Source organism: Eptatretus burgeri, chromosome 4, assembly GCF_056783735.1.
Source record: "Eptatretus burgeri isolate ZD-2024b chromosome 4, Ebu_testis_v1, whole genome shotgun sequence".
NCBI classification, from domain to species: Eukaryota; Metazoa; Chordata; class Myxini; order Myxiniformes; family Myxinidae; genus Eptatretus; species Eptatretus burgeri.
This window is the reverse complement of record NC_140964.1, coordinates 141,147,540-141,171,253: the sequence shown is the minus strand read 5'-3', so window position 1 is coordinate 141,171,253 and position 23,714 is coordinate 141,147,540. Positions and strand designations below refer to the sequence as shown.

At 40.7% G+C, this 23,714-nt stretch overlaps 2 protein-coding genes across 2 annotated transcripts in view; one reads left to right on the top strand and one right to left on the bottom strand.

Annotated features, from left to right (window-relative positions):
- The window catches only part of ANKLE2 (ankyrin repeat and LEM domain containing 2), a 165,263-nt gene that overhangs the window by 7,959 nt on the left and 133,590 nt on the right, over positions 1-23,714 (top strand). The window contains exons 2-3 of the mRNA XM_085880172.1: positions 2,420-2,644; positions 2,770-2,832. Coding sequence (XP_085736298.1) covers positions 2,611-2,644; positions 2,770-2,832 — 97 coding nt within the window. The 5' untranslated portion in view covers positions 2,420-2,610. The remainder of the gene's footprint in view (positions 1-2,419; positions 2,645-2,769; positions 2,833-23,714) is intronic.
- STN1 (STN1 subunit of CST complex) overlaps positions 20,325-23,714 on the bottom strand; it is a 28,985-nt gene continuing 25,595 nt past the window's right edge. The window contains exons 4-5 of the mRNA XM_085880185.1: positions 20,856-21,041; positions 20,325-20,656 (exon numbers count right to left, since the gene is read on the bottom strand). Coding sequence (XP_085736311.1) covers positions 20,541-20,656; positions 20,856-21,041 — 302 coding nt within the window. The 3' untranslated portion in view covers positions 20,325-20,540. The remainder of the gene's footprint in view (positions 20,657-20,855; positions 21,042-23,714) is intronic.

The following is a 23,714-nucleotide window of genomic DNA, read 5'->3' as shown; positions in this document are numbered from 1 at the left end:
AGGGTTTGATGCAGTAATGTGTCCCATTTCTGAAAGTGGCAATATTCACACGCTTACGCTCACTCATATTTCTCCTTTTCAAACTGGAACACATTACTGCGTCAAACACCTCCCTTTTGACACTACTTCCCTGCTGGAGGCTGGGCTTCACCTTCCTTTCATATGATCATTTCTTTAATCAAATAGAGTAGTCAAATAAAGATCCTATAAATATTTTTGTTTTATTTTCAGGATTAACTTAATTTATTCATCAATGAAAAACAATGCAGCGGTTGCCCATTAAAACCCCCAACCCCATTATTTTTTATTAATACTTATACTTTAAACCCATAAGGTAATGTATTTATTCCAACACTCTTACTTACAGTCTCTGAAAATATTTCGTGTTTATAATTTCGAATAAGATTCAACTTGATAAACATCCTTTCTCTTCATATACATTCAAGGTAATGTTGAAAGTTCATGGTCTCTTTTAATACACTCTTCTTTCGACCTTTAAGTATCTTTGTTGAGCAAAGATGAAATGACAAACCTCTCTTAATGCTCTTGTCTGAGCATATTTTGGTACCACTCATGTACATTAAACTTATGTGGAGAGTCAATAAATATTTGTTTACGTTCTATTTTATAAAATTGTTTTGGAGCACTCTTCTGTTTTAAAATATTGTTGCGGTTCTGGGAACCGCATCCCTCCAAGGCAATAGCAACCATCATACAGCAGTCCCTAGACAGTTATTCCATCAATATACATTCAGACAGACCCTTCCCTTTTGTCTAGTGGGACAATGGAGAAGTGCATTGTATAAACTTCATAGCTACAGTAGGTCTGATTAAATCTCTGCACTCATTCCTATTCTTTTTTTTTCTACTCTTATTCCTGAGATAAATCCCAGCCACGTACACCCTTCTCTGTGAGATGGGGCCTCAGCGAAGGCCAAGCAGGCATTACACCGAACACCCCTCTGCAGAAATAATAGCCTACCAAACGCAAGTGCAGCGGTAATTTCCACCCTCTGGACAGAAAGCACACCCAACACGACGCCTACGCTGCACGGAACACGTACCGAGGAGATGGAAGAAATGGCATCCTAAATGCTGACAACTTGCAAAGCGCACGCGGCCGTGCCCTTTCCAACCCATTTCCAAATCCCCATCTAATAATTATATCTATCTCCTCCAATCCGAATCCCCATTTAATACTTGTGTCTATCCTCTCTTCCAATCTTTTCCCTCAATTCAAGACACGGATCAGGATGGCGGACCCACGCATGGCCCCGGGGTATTTATCATCACACTGTATGGGGCATGCTCGATGGCGGGCGGACCCATGCGCACTGTAGGGGGCAACCTTGATGGCGGGTGGACCTGTGCGCACTGTACAGGGCAACCTCGATGGTGGGTGGACCCACGCGCTGACCACGTGTACAATGGCGGACTCGCGCGCAGCCATGATACTTTATCATCGTGCAGAACGGGGCACGAATAACACATCTTTGGTCGGGGCTGTGCATGGAGTTACAATAACATCTTACCATCAGTCTTCGCTCACCACGACGGCAACAAATGTCTCCCGCGGACAGCAGACATACGCCCGCACCTCTGCCTCAATGCAGCTGCTACCAGGCAGAGGCATGCTTTGCGGCCGGATCGCTCGGGCCGTGTGGCGCACCATGGAGCAGGCACATCGAGCAGCACCAACTACGGGTCGCTGGGGCACGCACGGAGTTCGGTGCAAAGCAATTCACATCACGCGGTTTGGTGCAAGGCAATTCATGTCTCGGTGCTCAGAACAAGACAATTCCGCAGCTTGGAACCATCTGGCCGGAAGTGAAGTGGAGCCGCTTCCGATCATGGCAGCCAGCCCATGTGCTGGCCGGGGCCCAACCAGAGCGCCCAATTCAGGTGATGACACATCGCTTTGGGTCGTCACCCCCACCCCGCACCACCAGATCTATAAATGGACGGGTCGTGGGGCAGTGAGAGGAGTACTTGTCATCCGAGAGACGTCGTCGTTCCTGAGTCGTTCGTGTATCGTTGTTCCTGCTCGCTCAGTCCTGTCGATTCGTCTTGCTCGTCCTAGCTCGTATCAAACGAAGATAAACGAGAATTTGCTTTATGATCCAACGGAGGTGAACCATCTTTCATCGGATGAAGAATATAATGACCCATCACAACATTGGTAAGTTTCATACACTATTAAACTGTCAATGTCAGCCTAGATTGTGTGTGTGTGTGTGTGTGTGTGTGTGTGTGTGTGTGTGTGTGTGTGTGTGTGTGTGTGTGTGTGTGTGTGTGTGTGTGTGTGTGTGTGTGCTTAAATCTGCCTTCTTTCTTGGAACTATGGTGCAGTAATTGGTCTTCATTTTGATTGTATATGATTAATTATAAAACGAATTTTTTATTTTCCCTTTTATCACAGCATTTCAAACCCACTCGTAGACAAGGTGAATTGGCATGCTAATGATCTTCACAAGGAATGGAAAGCTCTGAATGATGTCCTGTCAGAAATCCAGTTCGTTCGTCAGGCATTTCACAACGACTTTAAATGCATGAATAACCTGACTCCGATATTGACACCTCCGAGACCTTCGACATCACAGAATTTACCCAATGTTTCAACGTCCTTTGAACATTTTCTTGAAAGGTATTACACATAATAAAATACAATGATGTTAAATTTCAATGTTCTTCGAAGATTTACTGGAAAGGTATTACACATAATAAAATACAATGATGTTAAATGAGACTGCATGTGTTTCCTGTTTTCAGTGTCAATCACAAAGAAAGCACAGAAATGTTGCCTCTTGTTCCAGTCATCAGAGGCTACCTCAGGTAATTAATTATTCATTTCGCTGACTGAAGCTAATATATGAGTTAGGATATATTTATTCATTGACAATACGACATACTCCGACACCTCCTCAGGTATGTCATATTATATTATTACCTATGTGTGTGTGTGTGTGTGTGTGTGTGTGTGTGTGTGTGTGTGTTTTAACAGGAAAGAAACACTCAGATGATTCAAGACCACTTACTCTCTCACTCAAACATATACATACATACATACATTACTAAAACTCTCATCTTGTATATATGTATGTATGTTCCCAAAATACAGCCAAAACGGTACACGATAGCACAAAAATTTTAGGGTCACCTTACTTACCATTCTCCTGCGGTGTGCAGTATCAAGTTTCATTCAAATCGGGCAACGAAAATTTTTTTTAAAAATAAATTCCCGATTCAGTCAAGTACTCTTCGGGGAGTATTTCATCAATGCAACAACCTCAGCGGTATAGTTCGCTGGAGCTATCTTTTTTTTTCTTGAAATGATTTATTTTAAAATCTCAAACAATTAGTAGAGACAAAGAACGATTTCTTTCCAAGCATAAAATAAACATCGCCATTTTGATCTAATACTTCCGTGTTCATTAATAAATAAAATTGTGTTAAGAAGATTACGCACAATAATTTAGACTTTCTTTTCTACGTTTTTTTTCTTCACAGTGACGCGTAATATCAAGTTTCATTCAAATCGGGCAACGAAAAAATTATAAATAAACAATTCCCAATTCAGTCAAGTACTCTTCAGGATTATTTGATCAATGCAAACAACCTCAACGGTATAGTTCGCTGGAGCTATCTTTTTTTTTTTTTAATGATTTTTTTATCAATCGCTGTCACAACGGGAACCCAACAGGTTCACGGGTCGTCTAGTTCTATATTAAAATCTGTTGTAGATATTTCAATGTGTAATATATTGCATGTTTTAAGTATTAATTATATCTGCTTTGCTTGCATTTATTTAATTCATAATTACAAAAAAGAGGATAAAGGAGGTGTAAAAAAGAGGGGGGGGTAGGTGCACCCCCCAATGACCAATTGCCCCCCCTCATCCCACCCCTTCCCATGTGGATGTGGGGAAGGATGGGGGTGGGATGAGGGGGGGCAATGGATCAAGGGTGGGGGGCACACAAGGGAAGGGGATGATGGGGTATATGGGTGTGGCTTGTGTGGGTGGGGGTAGAAGAAAGGGGATGTGGCTTGTGTGGGTGGGGAAGGGTGAGGGTGGGATGAATGGGTGGTGGGTCAATGATGGGTGTGGCTTGCATGGGTGTTGTTTGTGTGGGTGTGGCTTGTATGGGTGGGGCTTGTGTGGGTGTGGTTTATATGGGTGGGGGTGGGTTGCATAGGTGTGGCTTGTGTCGGTGGAGACAAAGAAGGGGGGACGGAGTGAATTTTTAGATCCTCGTGGAGGATCTCCAAGTCTTAATCACATTGTTGTTCTTCATCTTCTTCTTGTAGACTTTTTTGTTTCACAGCCTACAGTTTTCATCGAAACTTCCTGAAACTTGGCGTATATATGTAAAAATACCCTGCGCAGACAGTAACCATCTCCAATTTTGAAAATTCCTCCTTGAAAAAAAAGTTATGACGTCAAAATATCTCCGCTAATGGAAGTTGCCTAACAAAGTATTTCCGAAACTAGGCAAGCTTTTTGAATTCTGTTTGCGGGAATCAAGCCGGGCATTAGCACAGATAATTTATCGCAAACCTGATACATCACAATGATGTCATATTAGTTTTTATGACGTCATCATTAAGAGGATGAGGATCTTAGCTCATTTGAGCTTGTTTCAACAGGAAACCAATAAAATTTCTTCTGAATTTCAAAAAAAGCCTTGTATTTTCTCAACTTTAAAACCTTTTCATTGTTTAACATTTTAGTTTATTCCAAAGTTGTTGGTTTCGCAACATCAGTTTAAAGCCAATCTTTTATTGAAAATATCCCATTCTCATGTTGTACAATATATATATATATATATATATATATATATATATATATATATATATATATATATATATATATATATATATATTAAAATACCGAATACCCTTTTCTTGTAGGTATGCTTGGACACAGAAATTATAATTTTCTTGAAGCCTTCTTGCTGTCATTTATGTATCAGAAATAGATGACAGATTAATACGATGACAGGTAATTCCTCCCCATCTTCCCATTGTTAAATCAGTTTATATTCCCTTACTTACAATATAATATCCTGTTCTTTGTGTTTTCATGATATAAACTGTGGCAAAAACGTTATTGATTTTAGCCTTATTAAATTCATTTATTTGTTGTTTGCTAATCGTGCTTCCACAAATCTCATTCTCGGCACCAAGTGGATCATATTCCTCCTTACGAGACTGATTAATTTTTTTTCGGGTCTTCAAGGTTTATTTTAAATGACCAATTATACCCTAAAGCATTCATTTCATATCCCTAATGTTCTGTTCTCATACAAACCAAACGTCCTTCTTTATAAAATTTTATTTCATTTGGAACTGTGACTTCTGGATGACCCGGAGATTAAATCAACACTTCTGTATCTTTGGAATACACAGCTGTTGTATTTAAGGATATATATGCATAAATCATATCCTTGTCAGAGATGTCTAAATATCTTTCGATCTCAACAAAGACTTGATAAACATTTGAAGTATTGTTCTAATCATAAAGCAGCAGTTGTTGAGATGCCAGAACCAGGAGAGAAAGTTGTATTTAATGAAACAAATAAATGTATGAAATACCCATTTGTAATATATGCTGATTTCGAGAGCATCTTGGAAAAGAATGATTATATTGAAAAATATCAAAAGCATATCCCTTGCAGGTTTTGTTATTCCATTAAATCATCTGTTGGAAGTAAATATGGTAATTCGGAGTTGAATATAGGACCTGATGCTGCTGATGTATTTGCTAAAAGGATTGAGGATGATTGTATTAAGCTGACTAAAATTAAGCTAAGAAGAACAAATAAACCCCTTGACTTATCTCCAAATAAAGAGGAAGAATTTGAAGAAGCAAGAATTTGTCATTTATGCTCAGAGGCTTTGGTAAAAATTGATAAAAGGGTTCGAGATCATTGCCATATAACAGGGAAATATTGTTACAGATTTGGAAGCCTCTTGAACACAGACAGTCAGCAGTCCCCGCAGTTCAGTTATTTCGATAAGTATGTGTTGATAGTTAGGGTCCCGTCCCTTATAGTCCATGAGCTCGACAAGATATTGGTACCACCTGGGGGGAGTAAACGCCACTATGATTTTCTGAAAGTACGAGGTATATAGTTTCAGAAAATCCCATAAGCCAAGGCTGGATCCACAGCTTAATTGTAAAAATCAGCCTTTGAATATTAGCATGTGCGTTCGAATTTGAGGACAAAATTTTGGGGTAGGGGAAATCAAAAATGCAATATCTCAATAAATAGGAATAATTAAACAAATGACCACTCATATTTTTGCTAATCAAAAGTTTTATTTATTATAATTATTTTTATGCAAATTAGGTCATTCTCAAGGTCACCAGAGGTCAAAAGGTCACCATTGTTGGTGGGTGCCTAAAATCTGGATACCCATTTAAGAAATTACCGTAAAAATATCCAAACATGGTATTTCCTGATTCAAAATGGGTCTTATTATAGCTGAAGGAGCTCAAAAGCATTTAAACGAAACAATATGAGGTTATACCTATCAACCGAGGTAGGACGTGGAATAATTGTGGACATATATATCAAAAGATGAAAATATTTGCGATTTGGGATGGGGAAAATGAAAAATGCAATAACACTACTATTATTTAGAATTATTTGCCAAATGACCACTTATCTTGCTGATAATTGTGGATTCTGTTGCACAAATAATGTTTTATGCAAATTAGGTCATTACAAAGGTCACCAGAGGTCAAAAGGTCATCATTGTAGCGGGTACCTAAGATATGGATACCCATTCAAGAAATCACCGTAAAAATGCCAAACATGGAATTGAGCGAGTCAAAACTGACCACTTATTCTGTTGTGTAAATAGTTCTATCACTTGGAATGTATCTTATGCTCATAATACTTTTATCAAGTTCATCAGAGGTCAAAATGTTATAGTCTTGGGATGTTATAGTTATAGTCTTGTGAACCGAGCCATTGAGCGTTTTCCACATGTCCTGTAAACCACAAATCATAAAATTGACAAGCAAAACGTTTTATTCCTGGGACAATAAGTCAGGCCAACATATGTACAACATTTATTCTAACCCCAACCTATGAAAAAAAGTGCATATTACGAGGCTCGCAACTTTCACACATCTACAAAAATATAAGTGGAAAACAGTGCAATTGCATGTGAAGGAGCAGGCGACTCACAGCTGTGGCAATAGGATGTGTTTTGGGTGCTTAAGTCGTGAGCAAGTAACACCGTACACGATGTCTTGCCCAATGGAGTCGACCAACCTATGTACCCTACCTGAGCAGATAGTAACATCTCCGCTGAAAAGAATTCTCAAAAATGCATTCAGTGAACCGGGAATGAATTGAGATGAGGCTTCTAACTGAGCGGGTGCAGGAGGCCAAGGCATTTTGGTTTCCTGCATTTTGACATCATTTCTAAGCATGAGGGAGACAGTTTTGACCACGTTCTCATTATGACTCATGTTCTCTTTGAAAACCTGCAGTTCTTCTTTCAACCTTACATTTTCCTTTACAACCTCACCTCGTGAAAGATTATCTGGGAACACTAAAATTTTACCTTTATCATCAGGAATCATGTGTAGGCTTTCACCAAACTCAGCAACAAGTTTTCTCTGAATATGTTTTTGTGTGGAACTTTTTACCTCAGTTACACCCATAGATAACAAGGTATCTGTCAGTTTCTTTGTTAGTTCAGTAAGTCTAACAATATTAGGTTGCTGAAACAGATCATTTCTGATATACTTGAACAGTTCTTCATAAGTCCTTTTTGCAGCTCTGCCATAAATTACGTCAGGATCAGGCTCAGTTTCCGTTGTAGAATTGTTATTGTCATCAGTTGTCACTTTCTTTAGTGGCCTTGTGAATGCACGATAGCACTGCCTATGATAGTGTCCTTCAGCGCCCACTAATTCCCTTGAAAGGATTGCAATTATATGACCATCTTCTTTACGTATAGCTGCCTCTCTGACTGTCCCGTCGGCACGAAGATCTACACATTTAACCAGTTGGTCTCTTGTATTTGTCCCTTTCAAGTATTTGCTACTTTTCAGACAGAATATGCAGACAGGTTCGTACAGAGTAGATGCAAATGGACCCGATGATTCTCTCCTATGTAAGATCTTTGGTTTAGCAGTGGCGTCAGGTGGATCCTCTGTATTCTTGCTCTCACTTGTGTCATCCAAGTCTCTCTTTTTAATGAAACGATTTCGACACTGGTTATGATAAAACACCTCTGGAACGCGACCAGATTCAGCTTTCACAGCAATCATGAGAATATGATGATTACCCCTAATTTCAGCAGCTTGAACAAGTCTTGTCCACGAGTCCCAGCCCTTTGGTGAACTGAGTTCAGGGTTACGATCATTGCAATCAAAAATACAAGACTTGCACAACTTTTTCCTCTGTACTTCAATGTTCCCCTGGTCAGCACCAGCTTGTCTTTCAGCAGGAACACCCTGTTCATCCCCATCCATCATGAAGTAGGGGTTCGCTCAAATGGACTTCGCGACCCTGAAAAACCAAAGGAAGCATCGTCGTAGAGATGTAATTTTAAAAGCATCTTATTGATTTTATATCAAATGTAATGTTAACCCTTTAGGAACCGTATCACCCAAACCCGCCCACGCATGCATCATTCCGTATCACCGAAGCCCGCCCTCATATTTAGGTGCCCCTCTGGGACAAACAAAAAATGACACCGCCTCCCCCCCCCCCCATTTTTTTTGCAAAACTTCACAAACCTTCATCTGGTGAGTTTGCTATTTTATATAATGGTGTTTCCAACTATTCCCCCAAGTTCCTTGCCAATACAAGCAACAGCGGCCTCAAAATTGAATTGAATTGATTTTGGTCATAGCCTAAGTAGAGAGGGGTTAATTTCCATTATCTGCACAATTTTGGTAAATTTTCTACTTTAACCCTATGGAGAAAGACCGAAGGAACAAAAATAATAACACTTGTAGTACATCATCTTCAACTTTTTATATCTCATTCGAGGAAAAACCTAACCATGATCAAAAATGTCAGAATCTGTGAAAACCTGTAAAAAGCTCAATTATGTGTGGTGCCTAAAGGGTTAAAAGATACATGCTGAGAAGAATCATCATAATCTTGTGGCATATTTATATCAAATTCCTGGATTAACATCCTGCAATCTGCAAGATTTAGACTGGAGACTGAGAAATGTACATGTACAATGTACATGGATGTGTTCTTGACCGTGAAAGTGGGCCCTAATCTCAACTGCGTTGACATTTCTACATCTATTTCACCAGGTTAACTCACTTACCTTGACTACATCCTCCAAATAATGCCAGCAATCATTGCTTTCATGTCTTGTACAAAATAAATGATTTAATCATTGCTTTACATTACAATGACAGGTGTCAAAAGTCAAAATGTCAAGTGGTTTCTTTTGCTAATGAGCTAGAAAACAAAAGTACCAATTAATTCACTTAGAAACCTGTAGATGGAGTTGGTAACAAAAGCAAAAAAAAAAACCACCTGACAAACTGGTCCTACTAGCAAATTATACATGTATTTTGAGAAATGACCTATGATGATGACCTGCGACACATGCTGTATGCAAAAGTGACCTCTGGTGACCTTGGTAATGACCTAATTTGCATAAAACATTGTTTGTGCAACAGAAGCCACAATAATCAGCAAAATAAAAGGTCTTTTGGATCATAATTCTATATATTAGTAGAGTTATTGCATTTTTCATTTTCCCCACCCCAAATCGCACATTTTTTCCTCTTTTGAAATTTATGTCCGCAATGATTCCATGTCCTATCTCTGTTGATAGGGATAACCTCATTTTGTTTTCTTTAAATGGTTTTGAGCTCCTTCAGCTATAATAAGACTCATTTTGAATCAGGAAATACCATGTTTGGATGTTGTTATGGTGATTTCTTAAATGGGTATCCAGATTTTAGGCACCTGCCAAAAGTGATGACCTGGTGACCTTGAGAATGACCTAATTTGCAAAAAACTAATTTTATTTAAAAACACATTTGATTAGCAAAAATATGAGTGGTCATTTGTTAAATTATTCCTTCTACTTATTGAGTTATTGCATTTTTGATTTCCCCTACCCCAAAATTTTGACCTCAATTGTCAAATTTGAACGCACACGCCTGCGCTCAAAGGCCGATTTTTACAATTAAGCTGTGGATCCAGCCTTGGCTTATGGGATTTTCTGAATCTATAGAACATGTACTTTCAGAAAATCATAGTGGCCTTTACTCCCCCCAGGTGGTACCAATCCATGAAATTTTGGGGTCGAGCTCATGGACTATTATGTCTAACCGGAATTTCATATGTGCGCTGCGAGTTATTTTCTTAGCTCGATAATTTATATCCACAAAAATAACAACACTATGGACCATTCCACGCATGATGGTGTGACGAACACGCATGTGGGCGGAGTTCCCTCAGTCACTGAAGATCTGACTCCACGCTTCGGCCAATCGGAAGGGTGCGAGTGCGTTTGCCGCCTTTCATTCAATGGGCACAGAGCGAGCTCCAAGAGAAGCAGGGTCTCTTCGGGGGAGCGGGGGATCGAGACGCCCTGACCAATCACGGAGAGATGGCAGATTTACCCCGGCGAATGAGGGGTGCGGTGACGTGAGACACGTTCCCTCCCCCCGCCCCCCGGTCAGAGAAGAAAGAGATGGGGCAGCGCGGTCATCTCATGGCTTGTCTCGTCTTGTCGCTGGCTCTGGTCTCGTCGCAGTGATCCCTCGCCTCGTGATTATTCGAGCTGGCTGGCGTCCGTGGCTGAATCCTTGCTCCCTTGGTGCCTGGTATATTGGCGCGGGTTCGAGTCCCGCCACCGGACAAGATCGACGTTACCGCACGAGGTGGGCAGGGGCAAGACCAGGCTCTTTCCTCAGCTCATCTTCCCTCCAGAGCTGTAGGGTACAATAAAGGGCAACAGGCCCCATTGTGTGTGTGTGTGTGTGTGTGTGTGTGTGTGTGTGTGTGTGTGTGTGTGTGTGTGTGTGTGTGTGTGTGTGTGTGTGTGTGTGTGTGTGTGTGTGTGTGTGTGTGTGTGTGTGTGTGTGTGTGGCGCCAGTCCGATATTAAAGTAGACATTGCTCAAGTAACTCGCCCTTGTACATTGACTGCATATTCGGTTTTAACTCTGCTCTTTGTGTGCTCCCCTCCCCGATTATTGTTTATAAATAAATCCTCTCGTTAAATGTACCAGCTCGTTGCTGTTGTTTCTTTCATTGGTTTAGCATGGTGCATATTGGGAATTAGGGAGGCCTTGTTGCTGTAATTGTTTATTTGGACCGACGGATCTTAGTAATCCCCGCTCGGTTTACACCTGGATCGGGCTCGGTAAACGGCCCGTTCCGCCCGAGGTCCGTCGAGGGTGTGGTTTTCCCCAGTAGTTAGGCGACGTGGGTACTTAGGTATATTGAAATTAGACAATTAACCCTACCCCACGCCGTCGAAATATTGGCGTCCACGGTCCGCTTAGGGACCTGTGACCTTTGGAGTTATCGAAGGGTTATGACCTTCAATTCCGGTTACTCGGTGGAGACGACCAAGCAGTCGCTCCTCGCCATCGACCCCCGGCCCACAACAATATAGAGGAGCAGCTCAAAATAATTGTAATCTTAATTTTAGAATCCCTACATTCATACTTTTATTTCTTCATAATAATTGTCATTATGATACACATCTCTTTATGAAATAACGAAGTAAGACTCCTGGAAAGATAATAGCAATTCCTAATACAGATCAAAATTACCTCTCATTTACAAAACAGATTTATACTCGTGAAATGGGTGTAAATACAAATATTAGATTTCTTGACTCATAAATTTATGACAATCCCTCCAAGTTCTTTGGTTTCAAACATCTCTTTTCCAATACTTTCTCATCAATTTAGGACTGAAGCCAACTTGGGTAAAGACATTTCTCTTCTTACTGAAAAGGGCATTTACCCATATGATTATATGGATTCCTTTGAAAGATTTAAAGAAACAAGACTTCCTCCTCAAAAGCATTTTTATAACAAGTTAGGAAGATGTCATATTATGGGTGAAGAATATGAAAAAGCAAAACAAGTTTGGAAAGAGTTTGAGATTAAGAATATGGGTAAATATCATGACCTTTATTTAATAACTGATGTTTTATTACTCGCTGATGTGTTTGAGACATTTCAAAAAGTTTGTTAAAATAAAGATTCCTATGGACTTGATCCTGTCCATTATTATACATCTCCTGGACAAGCCAGGAGTGCTATGTTAAAAATGACGAAACAACCCCTTGATCTTCTAAGTGTTGTAGATATGATCTTGATGATTGAGAAGGCCAAAAGAGGAGGAATTTCACAAGTTTGTTCAGCGATATGCTAAGGCAAATAAAAATTTCTTCCAGACATCTCACCTGATAAGCCCACATCTTACTTCATGTACTTTGATGCTAATAACTTGTATGGCTGGACAATGTCTGAATCTCAACCTTATGGTAATTTTAAATGGGTGAACGAATACAAGTACAAATCTGTTCGATGATATCATCTCCACAAGTGAAGAAGATTTAGATAAATGGGATTATGGGTATTATTTTGAAGTAGATTTAAACTATCCAAGAAAACTTCATAACAAACATAAAGACCTTCCTTATGGAGCTGAAGAAGAGATCCCGAATCAAGAGCTATTCGGTGGTTATCAGCAACATTTCTTCAGTTCTTCAAATGAGTTTAAATATATTCCTACAACTAAATTACTGACATTGTTTGATAAGGAGAAGTATGTTTTACATCAAAGAAATCCAAAGCAATTCATAGAAGTAGGACAAGTTAAAAAAGTACATAGGGAACTAACGTTTAGTCAAAGTCATTGGTTAGGTCAATATATTGATTATAATGTGAGGACAAGAACAAAGGCTAATAATGATTTTGAGAGGAACTTTTACAAGTTTATGAATAATTCTGTATTTGGTAAAACAATGGAAAATATAAGGAAAAGACAAAATGTAAGACTTGCTCCAACTTGGGAGCAGGTGGAGAGTTGATAAATAAACCAAGCTTTAAAAGAGTATAAATATTTACAGATAATCTTTGTGCTTTTCATTTGAATAAAGAGAGTATAAAGATGGACAAGTCTGAAGACGACGATGGTTCACGAGCGGTATTTGACGATGTAGATTGTTTCAGAAGTCAAGGATGAGACAATGTGATAATGTTTGACCGAGTTATAAAAATGATCAACATGATGTGGTACGAGTGACAGGTTATTCGCTGCAAAATGTCGAAGACCCGGTTTCGTTCAACAACTTTCAAAATTTGACCTTTGCATAACCTTTAAAGGTCACAAAACAAATGTTGTGGACATTAAAATAAGGAAACAGGATACGTGCTATAGTTTATTGGAGTTAGTTCGTCGAAGAAGGTCGAAAACCAGTTCGATTCCCACAACTTTGAAAATTTGACTTTGTGAACTTTGCAGGTCAAAGGTCAAGGATTATGACCTTTGGTGCAAAACTTCCTCTGGAACATTCCAGGAACAATATAACGTCATATAGGCTATATGGCATTTCGCACTCCTCGGATTATCCAGACTTTGATGAAATCAGCATAAAAGCAAACTTGAAGGGGGCGCCACGGGCAAGGTGTTCGAGATAGAGCAAAATAGTTTCAAGACTTTAGGTGGGGAATGACCTCAAGATTATGCAGAAAAAATTGTCATCCTAGTTCTCAAAGTTTGGGCGGTCGTATGATTTTTATGTCAAAATTCGAAATTTTCTAAGTTCGTGACCTTGACCTTGGGACGAAAATGAAAAAAAATAAAAATAAAAATAAAAATAAAAATAAAAATCGAGCTCCGTGGGGCTATACAGGTGCCATTGGGCTAACGAAATACTGAAACTCCTGCCAGATTTGACAAACCCCCTCGGAGAAGATGGATTTTAATGTCAAAATTCGCAATTTTCTAAGTTCGTGACCTTGTGACCTTGACACGAAAATGAAAAAAAAAAAAAAAAAAAAAAAGAGGTCCGTGGGGCTATGCAGGTGCCATTGGGCTAACCAAATACCGAAACCCCTCAGTTTCGACAAACCCCCTTGGAGAAGATGCAAATTGAAATCGGCTACCCCCTAAAAACATGTTTTTTGGGCATGGCTCCGCCCATAATGGGCGTACCACGCCCATTCTCAGGAAAACACAACTAGATCATGACATAAACCTCCTACCAAAATTTTATCAGGATCGGATCCAAACCCACGGAGCTATGCTCGGGACAGACAGACAGACAGACAGACATCAATAACGAATATAGTGGTCACTTATTTTTTTGTGAAAATATTTTTTCGTGAACCAATAAACCGATTTATGTGGGAACAGCTGTTTTAGATCTTTCAAAGTATTTAATGTATGATTACTTTTATAATAATCTAAAGAGAAGATATGGTGAGAATGTTGTATTGCGATATATACAGTAGATACGGATAGCTTCATACGAGAGAAAACTATAGCTGATGCTTAATTGGAGGTGAAAGAAGATGAAGATATTTATGATACAAGTAATTATGATCCTAATAACCCACTTTTTTTGAATAAGAATAAATGGGTTATTGGTAAATTTAAACATGAAATAGGTGAAAAGATACTAAGTGAATTTGTAGGTGTTCGATCAAAGGCATATGCTTATATATACTTCACGAGAAGGTTAAATGAATTTGAATGAGAAGGTTAAATGAATTTGAATGTGAAAAGAAACTCAAAGGTCTAAAGAAGAGTGTATGAAAAGAGACCATGAACTTTCAACATTCCCTTCAATGTATATGGAAGAGAAAGGATGTTTATGGAGAGATGAATCTTATAAGAAATTAAAACACTAAATATTCTCAGGGACTGTTAGAAAGAAAGCTCAAAAAGCATTTGATGATAAAAGATATATAATGAGTGATGGAATAAATACATTACCTTATGGGTTTGAAGTACAAGTATTCATAAAAAAAATGGGGTTGGGGCTTTTAACAGGATACCGCTGCATTATTTTTAATTGATGAATAAATCAAGTTATTCCTGAAAATAAAACAAATATTTATAGGATCGCTATTTGACTGCTCAATTTGATTGCAGAAATGATCATGTGAAAGGAAGGTGAAGCCCAGCCCCCGGCAGGGGAGTAGTGTCAAAAGGGAGGTGTTTGACGCAGTAATGTGTTCCAGTTTGAAAAGGAGAAATATGAGTGAGCGTAAGCGAGCAAATTTTGCGACTGAGAAATGGCATTAAAAAAAAAAAATTCATAGGTATTTATTTTCTTCTCCATGATATATTTTGTGAGTCATTCATTCTGACCAGTGGTTGCCTGGTTATCTTATCCAGATACTACCAGGTGAGCGCCGAGGGGTATTGCCCCTATGTTTAATATCTCTGTGAGGTTCTTTGTCATCATTCCTGAAGATGCAGTTATCACTGGTACAACTTTGGCATTCTTCAGCTTCCAGGATCTTCTCACTTCATTCTTGAGGTCTTGGTGTTTGGTCATTTCATTGAATTCTGCATCGTTTAATCCAAAATCAATGCTATTAACACCTCAATAAGCAATGCCTTCTCTTTTTTTGTACTATATACATATATATATATATATATATATATATATATATATATATATATATATACACACACACACACACACACACACACACACACACACACACACACACACACACACACACACACACACACACACACACACACACACACACACACACACACACACACACACACACACACACACACACACACAATGCCATTCTCTCTCCCTCTCTGTGGCTTTGTTCCTTATTTACTGCCGCATCTTTAAGTTGCAAACTCCAAACTCGGGGTACAAATACAACTTTGTGCAGGCGGTATCATAGGCTGGGTGACCATGACCTCACGCGGATGTATGGGGGGGCGGGGGTGTATAAATTCTCTCTATAAATGTGTTGCGTGTCGTGCCACCTGGTGGTGGTGGCAGAGGGTATTACAATATCCTTTTTTACCTGGGCAAAGCTGAGGTTGGAGCACTCTTCGCACAGGTAAATTTGTCCTCCTTCTCTCTCCTCCCCTCCCCCCTCCAAAAAAAAACCGGAGGCACCTGTTATTGTGTGCGCGACATTTCTCGCGAGAAGGAACATTGGGATGAATCGGGGCAAAGGGGTTGGGAGGGGAGTTGGACGTGAGGACAGAAAAGGGGTGGCGGAGGGGAAGGGATAAAGTTATTTATGCATGGGTAAATTTGCATTCTTTTCTTCTCCTTCCCACCCAAAATAGAAGGGCCTGTGAAAGTGTGAAACATAATAACCAGAGGGAGACGGGGACATCGTGTGAAGGAAGCATTTCTAGCAGCAAGGGAAGTGTGGCTGGGGTGAGGGAGGTGGGAGAGGGGTTTGAGGTGAATGGGCAGTGGGAGGGGGACATTGTGACTCGCCAAAGGAAGTGAATTGACCCAAACTCAGTGTTAATTCAACTTTGTGAGGGAAGTCACATGGATTATGTGGCCGCAGCCTCAGAGGCTATTTTTTTTTGTATACCCTGTCGAGGTTCATATGAGAGCGAACACACAACGCACATCAAGGGGGACATGAGACAGGAGGGGAGGGAGTGGGAAGGACAAAATAGTGGGGAACAGAGACATTTGGAGATCTGTGGAAGGGAGAGGGATAGGACGGGGAACATGGGGAATAGAAGATGGACATTACAGGGACTTTCAGGAAGGAAAGCAGGGAATTTGAAGGAGGTGGGCTTAGGTGGATTATCGGGGGTAGAAAAGATCGAGGATTTGGATGGGGGATGATAAGAGGTGGTGGTGAACAGCTGTTTTGAAGGCCTGGAGGAAAGAATGGGAATGAATAGAGTGAGGGAGTTTATTCCAAAGGCGGGGAAAAAGAGGAATGAAAGAGTGAAGGTGAGCAGTGATTTTGATAGTTTTACCAGAAGGGGGTTGTTGGCGGACCTTGAGCGCCCTGCGGAAATGTGGTGGGGCCAAATCACAGAGAGGGCAGGGGGGCGAGGCTGGAGAGGAGACGGTACAAGACAGAAAGACCACCGACCAACCTGCGGTGATGGAGTGAAAAGCCCAAAGACTCAGCTTCATTGCGGGAGATGCCAATGATCCGAAATGCCTTGGTTTCTACAGCGTGAAGCCGAGAAAGGTGGGAGGCATGAACACCAGCCTAGAGGGGAGAGCAGTACTCCATCAGGCAGCGGACAAAAGCTTTGTAAGTGGTCAGGAGCTCAGGTTGGCCGAGAAAGGACCTTGCACGATGGAGGATTCCCAGTCGGCGACTGGCTTTGGAGGCGAGGTTTGAAATGTGGCTTTCCCAGGAAAGGTCATGGCAGATAGTGAGACCCAGAAGCTTGAAAGAAAGGACTTCTTCCAGAAGATTGTTGAGAAAGTGGATGGGGGGGGGTTTGTAAACGGTCCTTTCGGAGAGACATAGTGAGAGTGTGAGAGTTGTCCGAATTGAAAGACATGTTCCACGTGTTGGACCAGTTTGTGATTTTATCTAGATCAGCAGTGAGCGAAGAAGCTGCTGCTTGCCGGTCTGAGGGATGACCGATGGTACGGCAGAGGGTGGAGTCATCAGCAAAGAGATATAGAGGATTTTCCAGAGAGTCGGAGAGATCATTGATGAAAATCAGAAAAAGAACAGGGCCCAGAACGCTACCTTGAGGAACTCCAGCCTGGACAGGAAGGGGGATGAAAGAACTCCATTTAGGGCCACACATTGACTGCGACAGGAAAGGAAGTCTGCGAGCCATGAGTGGAGATGGCCTTGGATACCATAGGAAGAAAGTTTGGTGAGCGGGGCAGGGAGCCAGGCTGTGTCAAAAGCACGTGATATATCCAGGGATACGGCTCGGATTTCCTGTCTGGCATTGAGGGCTTCAATCCATTGTTGGGAGAGCAGAAGCAACATATCTAGGGTAGAGTGACCTGGTCTGAAACCAAATTGATGATCAGAAATCAAGCCATTGGAGAAGAGGAAGGATTTGATGTCGGAAGTGATGATGGATTCCATAACCTTGCTGATGATTGGGAGAAGGCTGATTGGTCTGTAGTTGCAGGGATCTGTTTTTGCACCTTTTTTGTGCAGGGCAGTGATGTTTGCTGATTTCCAAGCAGATGGCAGATGGCCTTAAGCAAATGAGAGGGTGAATAGAACAGAGAGAGGGTGAGCAAGAGCAGAAGAGCAGGCTTTGAGGACACGTGGGCTGATGCCGTCTGGACCGGTTGCAGCATCCGAGTCGAGGTTTGACAGCAAGCTCTCCACCTTGTCAGGAGAAAAGGACAGAGTCCAGGGACAGTTGGGTGCGACTGGGTAAGGTGGGTAGAGAAAGTGATGGGTTTTGGACACAAGATTTAGCTGCAAACACTGAGTTTAGGCATTCAGCTTTTTCACGTGCGGTATCAGCAGTGCTGCCATTTGAGGTAAGGGAGGGGATGGAGGGGGAACATACACCAGAAACAGATTTGATTAGATGCCACCAGGATTTTGAGGAGGGAGAGAGGTTTGAGAGTTCAGACTTGAGATGAGAAAGATGTTGTTTTCTGGCTCTCCTGAGGGTAGATACACACTTGTTTCGAGCTTTATGGAAGGAACTGAGATTACCCTTAGTTAGGTTTGCTTTCCATGAGGCAAAGGCAAGTTGTTTCAGGACAACTGCCTCACCACAAGCTTCAGTGAACCAAGGGCGGGAGGAAGGGTAGGACAACTGAAGACGAGAGGGGATAAATCTGTGCATGAGGGAGAGCAAGTTTCTTTGAAAGAATTCCCAGGATGAGTTGATGTTGGAGAAAGTAGCGATAGGAGACCAGTCTATAAGTTTGATGGCTGCTTGGAGACCCTGCCTGTCGACTTGAGTGAAATGCCAGACTCGATGCCAGCAGTTGAGGATTTGAGGAGGTTGAGTGAAGAGATGGAGGTGAGAGGGCAGTGGAAGGAGGCAGCTTTGTGGATGAGAGGGGGGGGGCGCAACTTTGAGAAGGATGAGTGAGGGGGATGAATGGTGAGAGAAAGGTGAGGGGGGAGTTTTTGAGAGAGATGAGAGGAAGGCTTGGAGGGAGAAGAGTGGAATGGTTGCTTTGAGAGTGAGGGGTGAGAGGGGTGAGTTGGGACTGAAGTTGGAAAAAAAGAATGGTTGATGGAAAGTGAACATTTATAGCAAACTGGGGTTTTTTAAAGTTTTAGGTCAGTTATGCGATTAAACACATTTCTTGAGGGATGCAATAAAGGCGAATTCAGAGAATGGAGAGAAGAAACGCTGTAACAATTGGATTTTTTAGTCAAGGTATGAAGGAAAGGTCAAATTGAGAGCAGTCTGTTTAAATAGTAGAAGAGTGGTGCATTCTGATACAGTAAATATTGCCACACATGTGAAAGAGGAAGATGAAGCATTATAAGAGATTGTTTTTGTTATCTTATATATTATTTCCAAGTTTGTGGTTTCGTGTCGCGCTCTCTTCGTCTTTGTTCTGCGCTCAAGTAACGTGATATTCGGCTTAAATTATCTCAAAGACCATATGAGGTGCATGGTACAAAAAAGTAAATAAAATGGTTCTGAAACAGTGAAATTGTATTCCACTTACTGCATTAAAGTAAAATTACTACTGATACTCTGCATCAGTTCCTTTCTCAAACACACCCACCCCAACATGTCGCGCAGAGCGTGGGTTATGCTAGTTATTATTAATGTTTGAGAGAGTTTTCAACAGATGTAATGGAAGTGTTGTAGAAAAAAAAATTGAGGAAGAAGAAGAGGAGATGAAGAAGAAGAAGAAGAAGAAGAAGAAGAATCAGAGAAAGGTCGTAGTTTTTTATTATTTTTTATAATTTTTATTTTTTTAGATAAGAAATAGAGTGATTAGTTGGGATGGGGGACGTTAAGGAAGTGGGAAAGATAGAAATTTAAGATAATGGGGAGAAAAAAGAAATACACGATCGTACACCGAGGGGAACAAAGGGTAGGCCTCAAGCCTCAAGGATAGGCCTCAAGCACCCAGTAAGAGAAGTTCGACGAAATCTCACTAAATAGCACGATTTTTGAAACAAAACTGAACTAGGACACACAGCAACATGTCGGTGAGAAAACACACAGTTAAAACGGGACAAATAACGACCGGAAACTTAACTTTGAGATCGTCAGCAGGGAACCCCCAAGGAGACCTGCCAATGCTCCAAACCCTGAACCGGAAGTCCGAAGTCTGAGTCTGCAAAGTGATGCCAAAGCAACCAATATGGCTAAATAATTGGTCCGTCAGCGATGCGACAGGTAGGCTCTGCTGGTGGACTCATAATTAAGTTTTTTTTTATTAATCCCACATATCTGTATTATACAAGTTCAATTCGAAAAAAAGCTTTGCAAAAGCATGTTATCCAGACATTTGAGCAACAAGGTAACAGCTCTTTACAAACCAAGCAATGTTTACCCTTACAGGACCAGAAATAACCCTTAGTTTAGACCATTAAATAGCTAAATGTGCAACAACAAATTAAAATAAATTAACTCAATTTTGAGGCTTGAGTGAAGGATTAAATGGTTGATCATAGACATCTCTGTACAGGCAGGGTAACTCCAACATGTGGCAAACCTGCAGAGATAGCAACGGGTCGACGAGAAAAGCTGTGAAAGAAAGCGGAAAAGAAAAAAGGAAGGTTAAGGACACATGAGTGAATTGTGTAGAATACAAGGCATCATCAGAATTTGAGCTATTACAATTGTTATCACATACACCCTAATACAATCCCCACATTGTCTTCATTCAACATCATAAATCCTCAAAACTGCACATATTTGTACTCCCTGGCTGTTGAGAGCATACCATAATTTGTTGCAAATATTTCTCTCTGGTTCCTGAATTCTTGAATTCGGCCTCTGACTCTGGCCTGCAACCCAAGAGTTGGTAACTCAACTTTGACCTCTTTTGAATATTCTTCCGTGTCCCAAGCTTGCCCACGAGAAGCCGCTCCCCAAAGCACTTCCAATGCTGGAGAATTTGGAGCAAGATCTGTCCAGCAAGAGATGACACAAGAAATTTGAGTCATCATTTCAATAGTTCAATAAGTGGCTATCTTCGGAATATATATATATTGACACCTCCCACACTCCGACAGCTGAAGAAGCTGCAGAAAGCAACCCATGAAGGCCTACATAAAGTAAGCGCTTTGCTGTTTCAAACCCTTTCCAGAGTTCCTCCACAGCTCTAAAGATGTTCACACATCGTGCACACATGAGAATCCCAATGAGACACACCCATCAGCTGCCGAACCGGTTTCATCGCTTGTTGGGAAATCATCAGCAATAGCGCAGACAGCAATGCATCAATGAATACCAATGAGGCTCCCAAGCATGTGCCATGTGCAAACGTCAAAAGCAGTCAATATATATATATATATATATATATATATATATATATATATATATATATATATATATATATATATATATATATTTTTTTTTTTTTAAAAGAAGAAGCTTCTTCCAACCAAAAATAAAAACTCGATAGACTCTGCTAATTTGAGCAAAAAAGCAAGAGCAGACATGGTGTCGGTCAACATTTCATCAGCTTCATAGCTGGCTGGCTTCCTCAGGCACAATGGACCCCGGCACGTGGCCGGTATTTATTCCGATATGACCGTTCATTTCTGGTCATATGCTGGTGCTCGAGGTCAAATGGACGAGTGCATTTTTTATATATTTTATTTAATAAAGCAAAAAAAAAGGTCAAATCACATAACTGATGGGGTGCTCTCCTCTTTTTTGTTTTTACTTACACGTGATCTGGTGTTGTTTGTGTGTGTGATGAGATGAGCAAGTGTGTGTGCTTGTTATTTGAATACACGTCAGTAAAAACCAACCAAGCAATGCTCACAATAAGTCAGCAGGTAAATCTGGTGTGTGTGTGTGTGTGTGTGTGTGTGTGTGTGTGTGTGTGTGTGTGTGTGTGTGTGTGTGTGTGTGTGTGTGTGTGTGTGTGTGTGTGTGTGTGTGTGTGTGTGTGTGTGTGTGTGATAATATATACGCGCACGCACGCACGCACGACCTCTCCCTTATGTTACATGTCGCCTTCATAGCCTCAAAACGAGTGTTTCTTGAGTGTTCCAAAGGGTAGCAGGGAAAACAATAACCAGAGTTGGTGTCAAAGCCACCCAATGCTCGCCTGTTTATACATTTATCGTTTTTAAAAGACTAGTCTAATAATTAATATTTTTTATAAAGCATTGCAGTGAAGTCTGATCCAAATAATTTTTAAGCAATATATGTATATGTATATTGTAATCAGTAACAAGAGCGCAAGTGAGCACAATATACGCCCGAACAAGTAGGGAAATACAGAATTGTGCTACAACATGGAAAACAGCATCCTGGTGGCCATGGCTACCACTTTAGATGACGAACGTATGTCGCAGCACACCATCTCCACAGTCTGTACCGATGTACCAAATATGAAACGTGAAAGTTGAAAACTTTGGGAGTTAGAGTGCAGACAGGAACGGACGGACGGGCAGACAGACAGACAGACGGACGGACGGACGACCGGTATCACATAATACGCCCCGATATGTATGTATATATATATATATATATATATATATATATATATATATATATATATATATATATATATATATATATATATATATATATATATATATATATATATATATATCGGGTGTAGAAAAAAAAAAGTGTGATAGATAAAAACATAAGAAAGGAAAAAATAACTTGCACCAAAAACTTTAACATTTTCACGCTCACGCTGACGCTGACGCCGGGGGTATCGCTATAGCTCTCTGTTGTTCGAACAGGCGAGCTAAAAACGATCATTTTAAACTTTTCAATCAATTGACAACCAATGAGGTGAGAACCAGTGGCATACAACAGAAGGTACTTTAAACATTCAATTATTTTATAACCCACTGTTAAAATGCGCTAATATCAATCAGAAATAATGAAATCACAATTCAATCAATAATTCATCAGTAACTGTAAACTTCCGCACAGGAAAGTACAAGTCACGATCAATGCTTAATCAAAGTTTTGAATACACACATGTACATCAATAAAATTTCATATACTTCAACAACTCTTTGGAAAGGCAATTTCTCTTTTAACAAAGACAACTTCACACTCACAGTTTAATACACCTCCTTTAACCAGGATTAGTGCCGTGAACCAAAGTTAAGATCTTGCCGTGTCCGAACGTGCAATTAAACCTCTTGTTGTATCAAACAAGCATGCAGATATATGAACCTTTTGCAGTGTGAAAACAAACTTGTAGTTCTGCCATGTAGATGAAGCGAGTATGAAAATTAATGGTCGTGCAGAGACTAACTTTGCAGATTAGCGATCCGCTTTGTGTGTTGAGCGAATGAGCCCGATGGGAATGATCATGCAGTATGGATATCACCTCGTCTCCAGCCAAACCGCGAGAAGGCACGAGGTGGAGGGAGGGAACGACCTTTGCGCACAGCTGTCAAGGGAAGCACACCAGCGTGCTGTGTTGGCTCTTTGTGATTACAACCAATCGGCCAGAAGGAGTGAAGTCGTACACCAGCCTGGTACACAGGATCAATAACCAGGTCAGTGGTCACCATGTGTAATGTAAAATGTAAAAGGAACACACAGTGGTCAATGTAAAAGCTCACGAGACCGTCGCTGCTTGTCAACCACTGTGCGC